The sequence below is a fragment of the Mastomys coucha genome, unplaced genomic scaffold (genome assembly GCF_008632895.1).
Source record: "Mastomys coucha isolate ucsf_1 unplaced genomic scaffold, UCSF_Mcou_1 pScaffold20, whole genome shotgun sequence".
Classification (NCBI taxonomy): Eukaryota; Metazoa; Chordata; class Mammalia; order Rodentia; family Muridae; genus Mastomys; species Mastomys coucha.
Window position 1 is genome coordinate 24165841 of NW_022196903.1, and position 19519 is coordinate 24185359.

Below are 19519 nucleotides of genomic sequence, written 5' to 3' on the forward strand. Positions count from 1 at the left end.
CTGACTAGGACAATGGAACCCTGGAATTGTGAGCCAAGACAAACCTTTTCCCCCCTTAAGCTGAAAGTATTTTATCACAGCAAGGAGAAAAGAAACTAAGACACCTACTGAGCTAGAACTTCCTCTAGAAAGGTCAGCCAATGCTAATAAACTCCAGATCACTGGGGCTCACTAGCTTGCAAAGTAACCTATTCTAATGTCAGCTGTTGGTCAATGAGATCTAATTCAAGGGGAGACTCTCCCTTTGATCCACTCAACAGCTCCCTTCAGAAAGAGCTGGCTTGATATTTGTCTAAAAGGGCAGATCTCTTCCCCACATTGGAATGGGCCATGCATGCTGCTCCTGCAGGGTGGCCTCAATTAGGAGCTGCATCCCCTCATCTTTTACCGCTTTATGGGATCCAAGCATTCTCCCACCGGCTAGGTCACCTCTGTTAGGTGACCCCAGAGCCATAGACTCTAGGGCACCAGGCCTTTAGGGACTCTCCATACAGTTCCCAGAAGCACCTCTGAACTCCGCCAACAACTTGGCACCCAAATTTCCCTCCTAAATCCTGAAGGTGCACAAAGATGGAAAACACTTTAGTAAAAACCTGGTGTAGACTCAACAGTATGAAGCCCATAGCCAAAGGCTTCCTCTGAGTCAGGCCTGGGTGAGAGCATCTATCATCACATTGTGTCAACAGAGCCCTATGGAACCCTACCTTGGTAGTCACAGAAGCATTTCCAGATCATTACCACAAATCTTCTCTGCCACCGGGGCATTCCCAGGTTATCATCCTCTCTGCCCATCTGAGCGATGACTATGCCAAAGCTGGACAGCTTGGCAACCACTGCCAACCTCCACCAGCAGCATGGAAAAGCAATGTAAATGTCTCAAGAACTGCCCCCAGCTTTAGAGGCTTGGTCTTCAGTCAAGGTCATCCGAGGAGCTGTACTTTCCTGCTAGAACAACCAGACATGCCTTCTAGGAGTTCAGAAGCCCACGACGGACAGCAAAGTCTGTTCAATAGGGAGATGGAGGCTGCAGACAGTCTTGAATCACAGTAAACAGTGGTAGCTCACCCAACAGCCTTGTACACACAGAGGAGTCCCAGCTGGTGAGTGAGGTCACAGGCCTTGAGTGGTCAGGGCCACCTCCACTTCATACTTCCACCTGCTCAAGGTTGCAGTGGGAGCCTCAATGACCCTTCCTGTGATAGCATGCAGTTGTGGGAACTGCTGGCCGGTGGGCTCAGGCCTGGGAGTCATCCTATAATATGGCCTACCCACCTCAGTATGCCCTCAAATGTGGTATCCCCACATCTTCCTGTAGAGGCCAGGCCCTGATGGGACTCCCAGTCACTACCAGGATAGGGGCCAGCCACCCGGAGGGGCAAAGGACAGAAACAGGATCCCAGAGGCATTGATAACTGCTTGATTTATTCAGATTATTTAATATACAATGACACAATTGTGACCCCAAAGTGTGCAAAGTTAAAGCCTTCAACTGCAGCTGAGAAGAGAGGGCAGGGATGGTACACCTGGGGATGTGGTGGTGGGTCAGGAATGAAGGGCAGGTGGTCATCATCAGGCCCTCCCCAGGCTCAGAGATGGGGAAGTAGGCTGAGGAGCAGGCCCCATGGGAGCCCCGAGCCAGAGGAAGGGGGCAGAGACCTTCCCCTGGCCTAGGTCCAGAACCCACAGTGCCACATGGCTGAGAGGACAGCACTCCAGGGGCGGGCCAGAGGCAGGGTCAGGAGAGCACCATTTCCTGGAAGGAAGGGGGCAGCGAGAGAGAGAGAGAGGTGCCCTATAGGAGAAGCCAGGAGGGGCTACCTTCCCCAGGGGTCAGAGTTGGACACTGGGCCAGAGCAGGCTGCAGCGAGAAAGACCTGAGGCAGGCACAAGGCCTGAGAGCCAAGGCTGACTGGGCTCAGGGAGCTGAGGAAGGGGGAACCCAGAAGATCTCATGGGGGCAGCCTGGCACAGGGGGCTACCTGACTCTGTGGGGTTGCCCAGAGAGGGGCTACAGTCCCCTCAGGGACTCCACTCCTCTCCCTGGAAAGGAGCTGGGGAACCCGTAGTGCAAATCTATGGACCATTCAGTTATGGAGGGAGGCTGTTCCTGGAGTGGGGCCCCGGGGCTCGCCCCCTCCACTGCCTTGGCCTCCGCTGCTGTCCTCAGTACAGCCGCTTCTCGTAACTGTGAAGACAAATAAGATGGGACTGAGAGAAGGTGTGTGGCTCCTACTCTCTTCCCAGCATCCTCTTGCCCATGGCCCCCTAGATTTGGGATAGGGCAAGGAGCTGCAGAACTTGCCACTCAGCCAGGGGGCTAGAGGAGGCAGAGGCGGCCCTGGACCTCTGTCTTCCTCTGGCCAGGGCTCCATGAAAAACCATGCCAGTCCCAATGAAAGCTGTGCTCTTTCCTGCCAATGCCACACCTGAGTGGACTGCCCTTGCTGGCCAGGAGGGGAAGACAGCTCAGGAAAGCACAACCGTCCTCACGGAGCAGACTTCAACTCGCTCAACCTTCGGTACCCTGTTTCCACTGTGCCCCCCCATGGATTGTGACTCAGGCCCTTCATAATGAGGTAGCCCCAGGCCTGTAACCACAGGTATCTCTTTGTACCCCACAAAGAGATTCGTGTTGTGATTGGATGAGGGGCCATGGTTGGATGAGGGGCCGTGGCTGGCCTCCTCCACCATGGTCCTGGGAATGAGGACCAGAACGGTCCATGTGGGTCCATATCTTCAGCACTACCAGACTCCAGGCTCCAGCACTACCTCCCACCCAATCCCCATTCTCCCAGCCCCATGGCCCACCCAGACTGCCCCTGCTCTATTCTACGCCTGGCCCCGGCAGCGCAGTTACTTACACGGCAGAAAGGTATAGCTACGGGAGGGTGGGGCAGAAAGAGACACAGGTTAGATGCCCGCCTATATTTAGGGAGATGGGTCCTCTTGACCAGGGCGGGTTGCATGCCTACAACTACTGCTGCCAACTAGCTCGGCCCCCAACCCAGAGTCACACCAGCATCGGGCCTGGCATCTGTCTCTCTGCCCGTTTCCCCACCAGAGGGTTCACGCCCCCATTTTCTGCCTGACTGCCTGCCTGGGGCCACCACCAGCAAGAGCCCAACACCAACAGCCCTTACTACCAGCCACCAAGCTCTTTGAGCAAGCAAGAGCTAGGAGCCCGGGTAGGGCTAGCGGCCACACCTCCCGTGCCCTGTCCAAGATGCTACCCGAAGGGAGGGAGTGGAACAGCCAGCCTACACGAGGCTCCATGACAAGGTTCCAGGGTACAGAGAGGCCACGTGGCCCCCGGAACCTCAGCGTAGCCTTTGAAGCTGTCCAACCCAGCACCAGTCAGCAATGGTGAGGAGGCTGCCCACTTACGAGTGCAGGCCGTGCACGCCGCCCTCTATCTGGGCCGACATGGTCCTCTTCTCAAACTTGAGCTCTCCTGAGTACATCATGGATCTGGGAGGTGGGCAGGTGAATAAGTCAGAAACACCCCCTCCTCCGCAAAAAAAAAAAAAAAAAAAAAAAATGAAGGAAAAGAAAACAGGAAAGAGGAAAACTTCCCAGGACCCTCTGCTGCCCCCTCAAGTTACAATACTCACCGCAGGACAGACAGGCTTTGGGCCCCAATATCCTGACAGCCATGCTGGATCCCTGCTATGAGGTAGGGCACAAACTTCTGAATGGAGCCTTTATCCTGGATGGAGCCAGAGACACCTTGTGCGATCTTCACCTTATCCCCCTCACTGCATGGAAGGTGGGAAGGCTGAGCTGGGCAGTCACGGGCTCAGAGGACCCCACCCTGCCTCTCCAGGGTACAGATGGAATACCACCCAGAATGATCCCCACAACAGCCTCAGTCACACACTAGGCTACGACAGAGACTGCGTATCCCAGGCTCTGGTCAGGTCAGGCTACATCTGCCACTTTGCGTGTATGTACGTCTCCCCAACTTGGGATGCCATCTCAGGTCTCCGTCAGAGGTCAAGGGCATGCAGGGGTTCAAGAGCATGAAGCAAAACCTGAAGTATCGTTTCTGGCTACTGCTGCTCTTCTCCATGGCGTCCAGAGAACCCATGCCCCGGTACTTCTTAAGCCTCACCCCATCTGAGAAGAAGTATTCACCAGGAGCTTCCGTGGTGGCAGCCAGCAGGGAGCCCATCATCACTGCAGAGGTCAAGGTTGAGGGCTGAATGCTTCCTCCTCTGAAGTATCCTGACTGCCCCATTAGCTTCTAGTCCTCACCTCCCCAATCCCAAGTGTTCCTCTCACCTGTAGAGGCTCCAAGTGCCAGGGCTTTGACCACATGGCCCACAGTCTGGATGCCACCATCAGCTATTACTGGCACCCCAAAACGCCGGGCATACTCAGCCACCTTGTAGACCGCAGTCCCCTGGGGTCGGCCACAGGCCATCACTAGGGAAAAGCGGATGTTAAGGGACAGAGATGAATAAGTGGTAGTCTCCTCGTATCTATCCCCACCAATGGAGAAAGGAAGGTGAGAGATGGTGTTTCTGAGGCCTAAGATGGGACCCAAGAGTAACTGCAGGGAGGAAGCCATTCTAGGTTCCTAAGGCGCCCACCACTAGCAGCACCATCAAGGATATGGACCAGGGGATCAGTGACGGCCTTCAGAAACATGACCTCAAGACTGGTGGTCTCTAGCACCAGCTACTGAGGAGACACAGCGCTTCCTCTGCACTAGCAGCTAATACCAGAGCTGGGCTTTCACAGCCTCCTTTGAAATATGGTTTTGCTCCTGGGAGGGGGGGCAGTTCTGCTCTATTACATGTGGCAATGTGGGTTTATGAAATCCCTGGATGTTCAGAGACCTGTTTTCTTCATAGATCCTAGGCACGATCTGGTCACAAGTGGGACCCAAGCCCTCAGCTATCTCCCAACACACACCTTCTAGAAAAGTGTCACACCAACCTTAGAGAGCCATAGCAACAGCGTCTCCACAACCAGTCCAAAAATCAGGTTGGTCCACTCCCAAAAGTCAAATGGCCTCATCTGCCTACACCTGCCTCTTCCCATAATCCCAAGACAGGATAAAGAAACAGACCTGAACCCTGCTCCTGAGAACCTAGTGAGGCAGACACTCGTGTATCTCTAGAACAAGAGTGAGGTGTGAGGCCAGAGGGGACCAGGGTGGTTCTAAACGGCAGCCCTTCCTTCCTCCTCCTGCGGAGACCCACCTTCCTGGGTGATGCAGATGGAACCACAGCCCATGCCCACACGAAGCCCGTCCACACCAGCATCAATCAAGTTTTTGGCCTGGGCTGCTGTCACCACTGGGGATGGAGGGAGCAGACAAAAGAATGTGAGGATAGTGCCCCACCCTGCCCAGGAATGCCCTGGGATTTTAGTATACCTCCCCCAACCTAAATGCTCCCCAAACAGAGCCCATCCTACCCCTTATCCCCTTTGCCTGGAGCGATATCATCACCTAGGAGTTCTGGGGGGCGCTGAGAGGGGTCACTCCACACTCACCGTTTCCCCCAATCACCTGGAGATGGGGGTACTTCTGCTTGATATAGTGCACCATGGCGATCTGATACACTGAGTTCCCCTGGGATGAATCCTGTGAGCAAGGACAAAAACGTTCAGGCTAGACAGCCAAGTCCCCTCACAGGAATTAGGAACCAGCACTCAAAGAGCTGCCTCTAACTAGGTTAAACACTAAGCTAAACAAGTAAACGTGTATAAAGCTGAGCTCAGTGCCCAGCAAGCGGGGCCTTTCAGTGAGGGTGAGTTGTAATTATCAGGGTAAATGAACTTGTATGTGAGGAGAAACTCTGGGAGGGAGGGCCATGGTTGGTTCTGGCCTCTATGATTAGCCTAGTTCCAATATCAGAGAAGCAGAAAGAAAAGCAAAGTGGGCAGCAAAGACTTAATAGAGGTGAATGGGCCCCACAAGCCTGATGAAAAGGAACCCGCCACCTCCTTACTAGTACTATGACGTCAGCGCCGGCCTGAGTGAGCAGGTCCAGGCGGTATTTGTCATCCTCACGGGTGCCCACAGCTGCCCCACACAACAGCTGTTTGTGGGAGTCCTTGGAGGCCAGAGGGTAGTCTCTGTTCTTCTTCAGGTCTGTGCGCGCAATGATGGCTACCAGCTCATCTTGATCGTTGACTATGGGCAGCTTCCCTGACCAGGAGGAAAGAGAAGCAGGGTAGTGGATAGAAGATGGGGATGGAAAGGAACAGAGACCCCCTGAAGTACCTAAGTCAGCCACAAGGTGACAGCACCCACCCAGGACCTGGACCTCTTCCCAAAGATCAGGAAGCAAAGAACCTCCCCAAGCATGCAAGTTCCTAAGGCTCTTCCTGTCCTGGCTGGTTGGTGGGAGAGGCAGCCCTGAACCCTGGCAGCTTTTCACTTGCTGGACCAGGTCACAAAGTGTCCAGACAAGGTCTTAATATGAGATTGCTCTGAGGGAGGAACATAGATCCTCTCTGCCCCTATCAAATCCCAAAGAACTCTCCACTGGGGACCTGGGAAGCAGTAGCCCATAGGAACTTAATGTATGTTATACAAGCAGCTGCCCTATCAAATACATTTAACTGCAGGACTTTTCAGAGACCCTGAGACGTCAATGGGTAATTTTTTTCTTTCTTTTGGTTTTTGACACAGGGTCCCCCACTATGAAGTTCTGGCTGTCCTGGAAACCCCCTGGCCCTGGAACTTCCCCTCAGTCCTTTCCCAGACTCCTAAGACCGGAAAGCTCTTTTACAATGAGAAGCACCTCTCAGGACAAGTTTGGAAAAAGACTGGGAAGACACTGAATTAGGACTGGGCTTCTGTAAGCAGGTAGCCGAGTATCAGGGATCCTGCTCCGGACTGCCTGGGATTATTCAAGTTTTCCCCAAGACCCAGGGTCATTATTGGGCCAACAAGAGAGGCTGAGGAATGATGAGAATCCTGCCGTACAGGACGCCAAGTGTCTACTCCCCAGTACCTTTCTTGCTGCGCTGCAGGATCTCATTTGCCTCTTTCAATGTCACACCTGCAGGAGCCACCACCAGCTCGACCCTCGGCGTCATCACCTGTGGGGCCAGGAACATTTGCCTGCAGGTTGGCAGGTGAGAGAGAAGGAACCAGGCCTCCCTGTGGTCCCTGGTCACAGGCACCAGTCTGGGGCCCCCAGGGGTGGAGTTCCCTCTGTGCTGTGGCTCTGCCTTCCCTGCCCTGCAGGCACCTCACTGAGGAGGGTGGTGTGGTCCTTCTCAGCGAGGAAGTCGATGTCTCGGGAGGTGACGATGCCCACCAGCTTGCTCCCCATGGTGCCCGTAGCAGTGATGGGGATACCAGAGAAGCCATGTTGAATCTTGGCCTCCAGAACATCACCCACAGTATGTGAAGGGCTCAGGACCACAGGGTCTGTGATGAAACCTTGCTCAAACTTCTATAGAAGAAGAAGAAAAGAGCTGCAAGAAACCCAAAGGTGGCATGTAGCCTGGCCACCAGGGACAAAGGGGACCCTGATGTGTCACTGAGAAGCGAGAGCCCTCAATAGGGTGAGGACCAATGGGAAAAGGGGGGTGGCTAAGCCCATAGTGCATTGTAAAGAAGGGCACCTAGGTCCCACATCAGTTAGAAGATCAAGTAGACTGCATGTATTTGAGGGTGAGTCTAGTACTTGCCTTGACCTTCCGTACTTCATTGGCCTGGAACTCTGGGGTACAGTTGTGGTGAATGAAACCGATTCCTCCCATGAGCTGGTATAGAAGGGAGGTATGGTAAGAGCAAAGGCTAGCCTCCTCTTCCCTTTGCACACCCCATTCCTGTTCAGTCCCCCCGCCCTGGAGTCCCCACCCAGGCAAGCGACTCACAGCCATTGCAATGGCCATATCCGCCTCTGTCACAGTATCCATGGGAGACGAGATCAGTGGTGTCTTGAGTGTGATCTTCCGGGTCAGGGCTGATGTCAGGTCCTAAGGATGGAAGAGTTCTATCCACTGGACGAACATTCGCCAGCATCTAGAGCCTGCATTGGCCAGGCCTTGTGGCACGGCAGAGCAGTACAGTTCTCAGGGAACTGACCACTCCACTTGAAAAGAGAGTGCATGTGAGGCACATGAGCAAGGTCACTTTAGCTGAGATGAAAGCCACAAAGAGCACCAGGCCCATGATCCCAAATCGAGGCAGGAAGATTAAGAGTTCAAGGCTAGCCTTGACCAATATTGAACTACAGGCCAGCCTGGATTACATGAAACTAAAGAGAACAGTAAAAAGGAGACTGAAGGAAGAGGAAAGAGAGAGAGAGGGGAGGGGAGACCAAGGTCAAGTGACATTGGGAACAAAGTGAATGGGTTCTAGGTGACAAGGGCTGGTGGCCCAGGGAGGCCCAGAAGGAGGCACCTACTAGCCAGGTAGGAACACAAATGGCTAAGGGTCTGGAGCTCAAGAAAACGGTCAGGACTGATAACACAGGGTGCCCAGCCCTAATCTGAAGATCCCAAATCCAAATGCTTTATAAGCTAAAGTGTTCTGAGTACAGACAGGATCACAAGTGCACAACGTTCCACACTTGACTTCGCATGACAAGTCACCTTCAAATGCAGAAAAAATACTCTATAAAATTACCCTCAGGTAGCATGTAAGATATATATATAATATAAATTAATTTTGGTTTAGATTCAGGCCCATTCCTGACTTTACACTATATATATATATATATATATATATATATATATATATATATATATATATATATATATATATATATGTATATATATATATGCAAATGATCCCCCAAAATCAAGTCTACCAATCTGCAAACATTTGGTCTTGAATATTTTGAATAAGAGGCACTCTTCCTGGATACATTTGCAGGCTGTCTGTTTATACATGGCTAGACCATGGACTCTTCTGTCAATAAATACTAATCTAGCACCCAAACCCTCCAAACAAACCCTGGATTAAACCCTTGAGACTCATAGGCCCCTGAAGTACATTACAGATTGTGAGCAGAGCTCGGGGCCTACACCCAGACAATCACACGGACTCTTCTTCTATCAGGTCCCAAGCAGCCACCACCTTCCTGACAGAGACCATAGGACAAGGAGACCCTTCATGACTAGGCAGATGTCTTTCTAGTTCCTCTCTTCCTAGCAGTCAGACCGGAGTTTGGCACAGAGCCAGGATGCCCAGCCCAGGATGTGCAGTAAACTTTGTTAAACTAAGTGGCTAAAGCAAGAAGGCTTCCTGATTGCTATCATAAGGGAATAACCAGAAGAGCCCAAATTTCCCCCCTACGAATCTTGTCTGGGTCAGCTCTATACACACAGGCTAAACCTGAGTTTCCTCAATATACAAGTGATCTAGGGCTGGGCATGTGCAGGCTCTCAGGCCTTTTGTGAGAATGGAAAGAATAAACAGAAATAACCACAGCAATGGGTGTTTTAAGCAGGCATGAGTTCAAGATCGAATCACTGCCTTTCCCCAAACTGTCTTACACCATCAACTCTACTCTTCTCAGCTTCTCTGTCTTCTAATTATTCGCTGATTTGGCTTAGTGCTAGCCCCTCAGGGAAAGGAAAGCATTGTGTGTCTGTGTATTCATCCAAAGTCCTCCCCGCAGCCCTTCTTCAAACCCTCTTGCCAGTCCTTGTCCATTATGGGTCAGTCAGTGCCCAATCACTGAACACTGTATTCAAAGTGATCATAATTTGAGAGCATAGCCCTGGCTCAGCATTTCAGACAACAGCTAATCCTTATTGTCTATATAATAAAGCAACCACGCCCAACCCTTCTCCTCACCGAGAAGGCCTTTTCTGAGCCAACCCTCCAACTTCTTCAGTGACGGGGCATCCTCTAAACCCGGAGGCTGCCACTCAAGACTCTCCAGGATCTCCCCCAACCTAGATAGATGCCTCTGCCCTTTGCTCTGTGTGCCGGTCCCTCCCACCACAATAACGGCAATAGGCAAAAGTGCATTCCCAAGGAAAGCCTGCCCTCTCCCACAATCAGCCCCCTCCCTGAGCTGAAGGAAGAAGCACTTACCACTTCATCAGCTATGAAGTCTATGAATCCTGGGAGGATCAGGAAGTCGCTGTGAAGACAGGATGAGAGAGACAGGTGGGCAGGGTGTCCAAAAGCATTGGGGTCTGCTATCCTAGGGTTGGCAGTGGGGTGGGGGTGGGTAGAGGCACAGAAAGGCTAAAATCCACTGACCCTGCAGCCTCATTATGAGAGGTCTTCCTCATCACACCCCCATGATGTCCTGATAGCCTCAACCTCAGAAACTAGAGCCCAAAATGGCAGAGGGTCACCAGATCCAGAGGCCACCCAGAGTTTGTGAAGGAACATAGAAGTTTCCTATATGGTCACGCACAGTACATACAATACATGCCTCTGAAGACTTCTCAGTCTGTTGTTTTTATTTATTTGTTTATTTTTATGGACAGGTCTCATGTAACCCAGACGGGCCAGGTTATCTGCTCTATAGCCAAGGATAATACTGAACTCAGCCTCTTGCTTCAAGTGATGTAATTATGTGCCACCAAACCTAGCTTCCTTTCCCCCACCTTTAAAACAGTATCTTACTGCTGTCTAAAATGACCTTGAATTCACAATCCTCTTTCCTCAGCCTGCTGAGACTACAGGTATGTGCCACCGTGCCTGGTTTGAGATTTCTGTCTTGGCAGGCGTGACGGTGCACACCTTTAATCCCAGCCTCTAGCTCTCACAGAGGCAATGGATCTCTGCGAGTTTGGGGCTAGCCTGGTCTAGTTGCCAGCCAATAGTATATAAAGAGACCCTGTCTCAAGAAAAAAAATTTTTTCTTAGTCCTGACAAAAGCAAAGAATCACTCAACGCAAAAAACAGAAGCTACACTGGGGCTGGGGGTGGCGTACCCCTATACTCTGGGACTTAGGGAGGTAGAGACAGAAGGATTGGGGTTGAAGCCAGTTTGTGCTACAAGATCCTGTTTCAGAAAAACAAAACAATAGCCTAACAACAGAGAATCTGGGTTAAGGATGTAACTCAGTAATAGAGCATTTGCCTATTATGTACAAGGTCCTAAGTTTGATTCCCAGCACTGCAAGAAAAAAACAGAGAACACCGAATCTGAAAATAAGTTTGTCATGCAACACGACCCAAGCACAACCCAGCACGGCACACGGCTGGGCCTGCTGAGTCACACGAGGTTCAGAGCAGCTGGAGGGACCCCAGAGACCTGAGCTCAGGACATGTTCTGACAGAGCAGGCACTGGGGCAGGAGCAACCAACACACAGGGGGAGGACAGCCAGAAGTCCTAGCAAGTGGGACCTGCCAGAGTGTAGCAGCTGTCAACAGGAGTGAGGTAACAGTCAAGTGGAGCCTAGGAAGAAAGAGCAGGCCTCCATGGTACTTCTAGGTATACACTGCCACAGGCCAAGAATGCTATAGGCACAGTCTACCTGAAGTCACAGTAAGCCTGGGTGGACACACTCTGAGGCAAATGGCCCAACTTCAAATACACTCTGAGCCCAGCTAGGCAAAGCAGGAGGCACTTCTCATGCAGGAAACAAAAGCCACAGGGCAGATAGGAGTGCTGTGACTAATTTGCCACCAAGCCTAAAAGAAACTCTTAATGGTTCCCCTTCAAACTTCCCTAGGAGCGCATAGAACTCTAATCAAAGGTAGAACCCTTCTTTAGTCATCAAAGACCACCAAGGCAGCAAAGAACTTTTACCCCACCTTGACCTCCCCCGACAGCCTATTTTTCTCTGTGATTCACTTAGAGGCCAGAGAAGAAACACGGGGAATCTAGGCCCACTGGCATTTTCTAGATAAAATGACCCTTCACCCGCGGGCAGGAGGGCGCTCTCCTCAGAGCAACAGGAAAGTTGACAGACAAACAGGAATATATTTATGAACCAAGGTAGAGATGACTGGTGACAGGCCACAGATGCACAGCCTCTCCAGCAGCTACTATGCCCTAACCAAGGGTTCTTTTTGATGCTTCTTCTGGCAGGGATGTCGTCCTGCAGCTAGGAGACACAGCTAGTGCCAAGCCTGCAAGGAGAACTGGACGAGGGCCCACAGGAAAATGCAAACTAAGCTTGAGGCAGACAGGTACGTCTCTACCTTTCTCCAAAATGCCACGTGGAGTGGGCTTGAAGGGTTGGCACAGAATATTCATGGAGGGCACCAGTCCCAACCTATGGGCAGGAAGCCGCACAGGTGGAAAGGGGGGGGGGGCTGGACTAGATATGGAGAGACAGGGCCACACTCCTGCCCAATGGGCCCACTCCTGGGGATTATTATTCAACCAGCTCCCTGTGATAAGATCCTGGGACCTCCCTGCTTTCACGGTGAGGCTTGAGGAAGCACATCCTGGATCATGCTGGTTAAAGTCCCCCTAGAATAGCCACTTCTCGTTTTCCAGCATGTCCCAAGGCCTCTCCAGGGCGGCCAAGACACCCAGAAGAATAGTGAGGGGGCAGGCTGGCCTCGGATCTAGCCAGTTATCGGTCAAGGCTCCCTGGGCAGTGATGTCGCTGTGCCACGTCCCTCTCTATTCTTGGTGCGAGCCTCCTTCCTTCCCTCGCCCAGCCCCCACTGGCCCCAAGTCACTCTTATTGGGCGAGGGCATTCGGGCGTCAGCGAGGAACAGCAGTGCACGTGTAGGGCGGGGGCCAGGGGCCGCCGGGTGGCGGTGTGCTCACCCAGGTAGGGCCAATCTCGGTGCTTACTTGTAGGTGAGGCCATCCGCGTTGGCGAAGAGCTGCTGCGCGGTGAGCCCATCCTCGGGAACGTAGCCGGTGCCGCCGCTGATCAGGTAGTCCGCCATGCTGCTGGGAGACACCGCGACCCGACATAAACCCCCGCGCGGGCCGCCCCGCTGCCACTGCCTCCGCCGCCGCCGCTGCCGCTGCTGACGCGCACCGAGGCCACGCTGCCGCTGTGGGCAGGGGGCGGGGGCTGCGGCTGCGGAGGGAGGCCCCGGGCACCGCCCTCTCCTCCAGCCCCTCCTTCGGGGACCGCTGCCTCCGCCCCTCGTCGCACAAAGGCCCTGCCCGGCTGCCGCTGCTGCACTCACGCCCGGATCACCCGCAATGGCACCTCGACTCTGGCGACCAGGGCGGGGGGTTGCAGGCAGGATGTGAGACCAGAGAAAGAGCAAAGCGTAGACACGCCCCCTTCGCTGCTCTTCAACATGCTCCCCGGAACCCCAGCAGTGTACCTCACAGGGTTCACCCCTAATCTGGCTAGGACCCTTAGTCTCCCATTACCTATCCTAGAGGTATCTCTAACATGGTCCTGCCTTCTCCCAATAGTCATTCCCCCAACCTTGATAAAAGCTTCAGAGCCCTGAAATATCAGTCTGAACTCAAAATTCCCCAACGCCCTGGACCACTATTCTTGCCGCAACCCCACGCAATTCCTAAGGAGCAAGCTTTTTTTTTTTTTTTAAACAATGCTTTGCATTTGAAAAGCCTTAGAGGCATCTGTCATCTTCAAAGCCTTTTTCATAAATGTGCATATAGGGCCGGACAGTGGTGGTGCACGCCTTTAATCCCAGCACTTAGGAGGCAGAGGCAGGCGGATTTCTGAGTTAGAGGCCAGCCTGGTCCACAGAGTGAGTTCCAGGAGAGCCAGGGCTATACAGAGAAACCCTGTCTCAAAAAACCAAAAACCAAAAACCAAAAAAGAACAACAATAACATTAATGTGCATATATTCCACAATCTATCGATTGACAGTTATTGGACCTCCTCATGCATAGGTGCAGAAGGGGAAGGGCTACTCCCAGTCCCAGACTACACACACACACACACACACACACACACACACACACACACACACACGGGTTGGGGGGAGGGAGAATAAAGAGAGAGAGAACCAGGAAGGAGTCTAGAGAAGAAAAATTGTTTTGAGTAGGGATAATAACGTCAGGTTAAAAGTTGGGGAAAACTCAAAGGTTTGGGGCAGTGGCATAAACAAGTATACATACAAACAAGGTCAGAAGCAGGCAATTTTAAAGTCCTCCCCCCCAGGAGAACTTTAGTGGTCAGTTCTGAGCAGCTAGCAAGACCCAGATTTCAATGTGGGGAGACATTAAGATTAGGTAGCAAACCTATTCGTGCGTGGAGGAAGGTGGAGGTGGCCAGAGTGTTACCCCAGATCATTACCCTTTACCCCAACCACTAGCCTGCCCTCCTAAATTCCCACATATTTGGGGAGAAAACTAGGTGTCCTGGAGACACTCTCCTCCCTGCCTGCCTTGAGAGCTGCTGTGTTGTCTCCTTCCCTCCAGGAAGGCGGGGTTTGTTTGCCTCTCAACAATGTGGTGACAGCCAGGCCCAGGGGAGCCTTGGCTTCCAAGCCACCAGGCTCTCTAGGGTACCCAACCTCCCCAATGATGCCCCCGGGACCCTGCCAGGAAAACAGAGGCTGTTCCATCCATGTGCAAAGGGAAAGGAAGGTCTCCCCCAGAGCTCAAGTGTTACAGAGGATTTACAGATGTCTTCTTGACTCTTGGGAGGTGGGCGCCAGTGGAGCCCAAAGGATAGGGCCTGGTGTGAGGTATGAAGACCCTTGGAGCAGCAGAAAGGAGAGCAGACTGTCGGAGGGATAGGTATCTGCTTGCCAGGTGATCCTCTTGGGTGCTCCCACACTCAGAGCTACACTCTAGAAGCCTAGGCCATAGGAGGAGTAGAACCTTGTTCTACTCTGCTACTGCTTGTTACCAGTAGTCAGAGCATCGAGACTAGCCAGAAGACACACCCTGGTCATTCTGCAACGCCCTTCCTGGACACAGAAAAAAAAAATAGCTACCAGGTCAATCGTAGGCTCTGAGCATGGCCTGTCCCAGTGGTCTCTCCGGGTTTCTAGGGAGCCTGCTATGGGTCACTATTCCCTACATCATGAGTCAAAACTGGCTCTGGTTCAGGGTTCAGCCAAGGCTGGTGCCCAGGAGAGCAGCTGGGCCCCACCACCTCAGGTAACTTTAATGTGTCATCTGCCCCCAGCCTAGGACTTTGGGTCCCAGGCGAGGAGACTGGCAGTCTGAGCTATGGGGAGGGTCACCTTCCCAGTGATTACAGACTTCAGGGCCCCATTCTGCCTGCTGGGTTGACCTATGTCAGAGCTCTTCATTACTCTAAGCTGCTGGGCTCAAGGCTGGGTTAGACTGTCCTTTTCTAGAGACTTAATCCATCTCCCTGGCTTTCCCCCCTCCCTCTTCCTGCAATTCCCCAGCTGCTTCCTCCACAGGGAGGAGACACCAGGCAACCAGTGGGCCTCTTCAACGCAAGGAAGGGCAGCTGGTCCCCTGAGACTCCCCTCCTCACAGCTTCAAGGGCAGGGGGCAGGTCCAAACCAGCTGCTCAGGGGAATAGGGGAATAGTGTCCACCAGGGCACTGAAGTTCAGGCAAGCAGCCCAGAGGACTCTATCTGATCTGAGGTTGTTTAGAGGAACAAGATTTCAAAACAACACTTTTAAGGGGGGGAAAGGTAATGACAACATTAGCATTGTTAAGCCGGGATAAGTGGGCAGGGTGAACCCAAGTTCAAGCCAGTTAACACTGGACTCCAGCCTAGGGCTTCTCAGAGAACCCTTGCCTCTTCCTACAGCTTCAGGTTGGTGGAGGCAGATGGGGGTCTAGCTGTCAGGCTTTGAATCTTATACTGACTGGCCCGGCTGGGGTTCAAGTTTACACAGGCTCTTCTGAGCCCAAGTGGAGGGCGGAAGAGTATGAGGTTGGCACTGCCCCTTTGATGCAGCAGTACATCTGGGAAAGAGATGCACCTGCGAGATTCTACATTTCTAGCTTCCTTCAAGCTCGCAAGAGCCAAGGCCCGCTTCCTCCCATATAGTGGCCCTCTCTAAAACCCCAAGCCCTCCAACCTAGATTTCTATTATAGAAAAACGGGTGGGGGTTGCTTAAGCCTAAGTCAGTTCTAAAGAGACAGCAGCAACAGCAAGAGGGGCCGGACTTCATAGCCCCTAAAGCCGTTAAAAATTCTTACATAAGCGGTCAGACCCTGGGCAGAACTACCTGGCTAATTCCCCAGACCACCCTCCCCCCAAAGCCCAGCTGCCAGGTCACCTCCCCAAGCTGCTGAGCACCAGCAGATGGGGTAGAGAGAGAAGTCCAAATCCCCTGGACCGGAAGGACAGTAGGATTGCATTTCAAACTGCGATACAATCCAGAGATTAGCTACTGTCTCTTTTTTCAGCTTGTTCCCTGGAGGCCCAGTTCACAGCCCCAACTCTTACTCCAGCGACCCTCATCCATTGCCTTCCAGACCCCTCCTGCATTGGGGTACAAGTCTTTCCAGGGAGTGAACAGCAGCAGCCTCACTGCATCTCAGTGCCTGGTGAGGAAGTGAAAGTACCTCCACCTGGTCCCAGGGAGACACTCAATCCGGACACCCACACCTACTGAAGACAGTTCTAGGAAGAAGAAAGCTGAGGAGAAAGCAACGTTGGACTGGGACTCCAACAAGCACTTTTTGTACCCCAGAGGTCGGAGTCACTTGCGCCAAGCGTCGCTGAGTGTGTAGTATAGGTCGGATCTTAGATAAAATTTTAGGGAGCGATATTACAACCTGCGCCCTCTCCCCAGCTCCCCGGAGTAACGCGGCACTGAACTGTTTGCACAGTGCCCGCCTGCATCAGCCGGCCAGAGTCGGGTGTGTGACAGTCTAACTGCGTCTGGGGAAGTGGAATGGCAGTAGAGGGGACCTGCCCCTGTGGCCTCCCCCGCAGTGCTACCCGGTCTCCCGGCGTTGCCGCGCCCTTCTCTGCCGCCCGCCCCGGATGCGCCCGCGCGCCTTGCCCTGGGCGTCACCTCTCCGGCTCGTAGCCGGCCTGCAGCAGGCGGGCGCTGTACCGCTGCGCCGCGGTCTCATGTCCCGGGTGTTGCCGGGCTCCGGGCTCTGGAGCAGCAGCGGCTCCGCCTCCCTGCAGCAGCGGCGAGAGCAGCCCGGACTCCGGTGGGGGTGAGAGCGGTTCCTCCATGCCATGCGGAGGCCGCAGCTCTGGGCGGCGGGAGCCTCTCCGCGTGGAGGCTCCCGGACCGCGGTAGGCAATAGGAGCCCCAGTCCGCTCCGGGAGGGGGCGGGGCCGGGGCGGGGCCTACTGCAGGAGGCGGGGCTGTGTTTAGGAGGCGGGGCTCTGGAGGAACTGGTTTGGGGTCCTGGAGTCCATTGGGCTCCGCCCTTGGCACTACGCTCTGTCCCGCCCCCATGAGCCGCCACTCAGGCTCAAGAGTAAATAGATGAGCAGATGGTGAGGTGGAGCGAGATTTGTGTTCTTCAAGGACCCAACTGAAGAGGACCTCCGCTGTACCCTGTCTCGTGCACCTTCGAGTTTCTCCTGGCTTCATCTAAGGGAAAGGCGCGCAAACACCAGGGCAATGAGCTATTGCGTGGCCTCTTGGAGTGCTTCCAGGCCTGGGCAAGAGAAGTGGGGCACTCCATCAAGCCCTACCTACTCAACAACCCCATTTCTTTATACTGCTACCCAGAGAAGACAAACAGGCTACTGGCTTCTGAAGGAAAAGACCCTAGTCTTGCCCTCCTTGCAGTACTCCTTTACAAGGAAATAGGGTTGAGCACACAAGGTACTCACATGTGCTCATCTGCTGCCTAGAAAACACTTTCTATTTCAGCTTTGTTACTATTGTCAGCTTTCATAAAACAACTCTCTGGGAAAGCAAGAAGAGTTATTGCCTTCGGGCAATTTGTTCGAAGAGGACGAGTAGATAGAAAACAAACAACTGGCAATTCTTAACTTACCCTGAGAACTTTTTCAAACGTCTGACAATCTGAGGAGTAAATAATAAACACTTGGTGATCTGGGGCTGGAGAGATGGCTCAGTGACTAAGAGCACTGGTTGCTCTTCCATAGGGCCCTGGTTCGATTCGCAGCAACCAAGTAAGGAGCGTGGCAGCTTACAATTGTAAGGTTGTAACAGGTGATCTGTTGCCTTCTTCTGGCTTCTACAGACACTGCATGAACATGCTGCACAGATATATATGTAGAAAAACACCTACACACCTAAAATGAAATATATAAACCTTTAAAAAGTTGGATGATCTGCTGGTACTAAGATCCATTTCAAGAACCCAAAACTATGGTTTTTGTACTGGCTAGTTTTATGTCAACCTGACAGAAGTTAGCTCTGCCCTTGGCACCAGACTCTGTTGTGGGCACACCTCCCCCCTTCTGAACCAAGGAAATCTCAATTGAGAAAAGGCCTCCCTAAGATCAGGCTGTAGGGTGTCTGCTTAGTGATTGATTGGGAGGGCCCAGCCTACTGTGGGTGGTGCCATCCCTGGGTGGGTAGTCCTGGGTTCTGTAAGAAAGTAGGCTGATCAAGCCAGTAAACAGCACCTCCCCATGGCTGTCTCAGTCAGCTCCTGTCTCCAGATTCCAGCCCTGCTTGAGTTCCTTGTCCAACTTCCTTCAATGATGAACCACAATGTGGAAGTATAAGCCAAATAAACCCTTTCCTCCCCAGTTGGCTTTTGGTCACGGTGTTTCATCACAGCAATAATAACCCTGACTAAGACAGCCATTAATCCAAACACTCAGAAGACAGAGGTAGGATGATCTCTGTGAGTTCAAGGCCAGTCTGGACTATATAGCAAGTTCGAATCCAGCTAGGGATGCACAGTTAAACCCTAACTCAAATAAATAAATAAGCAAACAAGCAAGCAAAGAAAGCAGAATTATGACCACACTTGGCGGTGCACGGCCGTAACCTCAGCTATCCCAGAAGCTGAGGTAATAGGAATACAGCAATTGTGGAGGTTTGCATATGCTTGGCCCAGGGAGTGGCACTATTAGGAGGTGTGGCCTTATTGGAGTAGGTATGGCCTTGTTGGAGGAACTGTGTCCCTGTGGGGGTGGGCTTTGAAACCCTCCTCCTAGCCACATGAGAGCCAGTCTTCTGTCTGCCTTTTGGGTTAAGATGTAGAACTCTCAGCTCCTCCAGCCCCACATCTGCCTGGATGCTGCCATCTTCCCGCCTTGATGTTAATGGACTGAACCTCTGAACGGGTAAGCCAGCCCCAATTCAATGTTGGCCTTATAAGAGTTGCCTTGGTCATGTCTTCATGACCAAGCAATGGAAACCTTAACTAAGACAGAAGTTAGTACCAGGGAGTGGGGTGTTGCTGTGGTAGGCCTGACCATGTTTTTGTTTGGAAGAATGTGGATTTCAGGACTTTGGATTTGGGAAGCAGTGGAATGCTTAAAGTGGGGCTTAATGGAGCATCCTAGAAGGAATGTGGAAGATGGGGCTGCTGAGGGTGATTGGAACTGTGTAGGCCTTCTGGCCCGAGAGGTTTCAGTGGTGAAGAATTTCAGTGTGTGGCCTAGGGACTGTTCTTGTGATATTTTGGTAAAGAATGTGACTGCTTTTTGCCCTTGTCTGAAGTGTCTGCCTGAAGCTAAGGTAAAGAGATTTCAATTAATTGCATTGAAAAAGAAAGACTCAGAAAAGCCCAGCATAGAATTGTCCTCTAGTTTGCTCTTAAAAAGAGCTTTTTGATGAAGCATA

At 52.5% G+C, this 19519-nt stretch overlaps 1 protein-coding gene across 2 annotated transcripts; it reads right to left on the reverse strand.

The window, feature by feature from the left end:
- Window positions 1-1401: 1401 nt before the first annotated feature.
- On the reverse strand, window positions 1402-17087 carry Impdh1 (inosine monophosphate dehydrogenase 1). 2 transcript variants are annotated; one of them, XM_031381344.1, is made up of 15 exons: window positions 16802-17087; window positions 12698-12799; window positions 10019-10067; window positions 7846-7947; window positions 7657-7731; window positions 7212-7418; window positions 6972-7059; window positions 5961-6160; window positions 5503-5593; window positions 5208-5303; window positions 4282-4425; window positions 4032-4176; window positions 3612-3755; window positions 3385-3468; window positions 1402-2185 (listed from the first exon to the last, which is right to left on the reverse strand). In XM_031381344.1, the coding sequence occupies exons 1-15, from the start codon at window positions 16969-16971 to the stop codon at window positions 2164-2166; spliced, it is 1719 nt and encodes a 572-aa protein (XP_031237204.1). In that variant the 5' UTR covers window positions 16972-17087; the 3' UTR covers window positions 1402-2163. The 2 variants fall into 2 exon arrangements, with proteins under 2 accessions (XP_031237204.1, XP_031237205.1); XM_031381345.1 differs by having other exon boundaries at window positions 1403-2185; window positions 12698-12796.
- Between the last annotated feature and the right edge of the window lie 2432 nt (window positions 17088-19519).

What these genes read in the sequence shown, in the direction of transcription:
- Impdh1 (XM_031381344.1), bottom strand. Translation starts at nt 16,971, where the DNA reads ATGGAGGAACCGCTCTCACCCCCACCGGAGTCCGGGCTGCTCTCGCCG. An exon ending in GCGGATGGCCTCACCTACAA is followed by an intron (nt 10,068 to 12,697) that starts GTAAGCACCGAG and finishes CTGTCTTCACAG; the next exon opens with CGACTTCCTGATCCTCCCAG. An exon ending in AGCCAGAAACGATACTTCAG is followed by an intron (nt 3,756 to 4,031) that starts GTTTTGCTTCAT and finishes CCTTCCATGCAG; the next exon opens with TGAGGGGGATAAGGTGAAGA.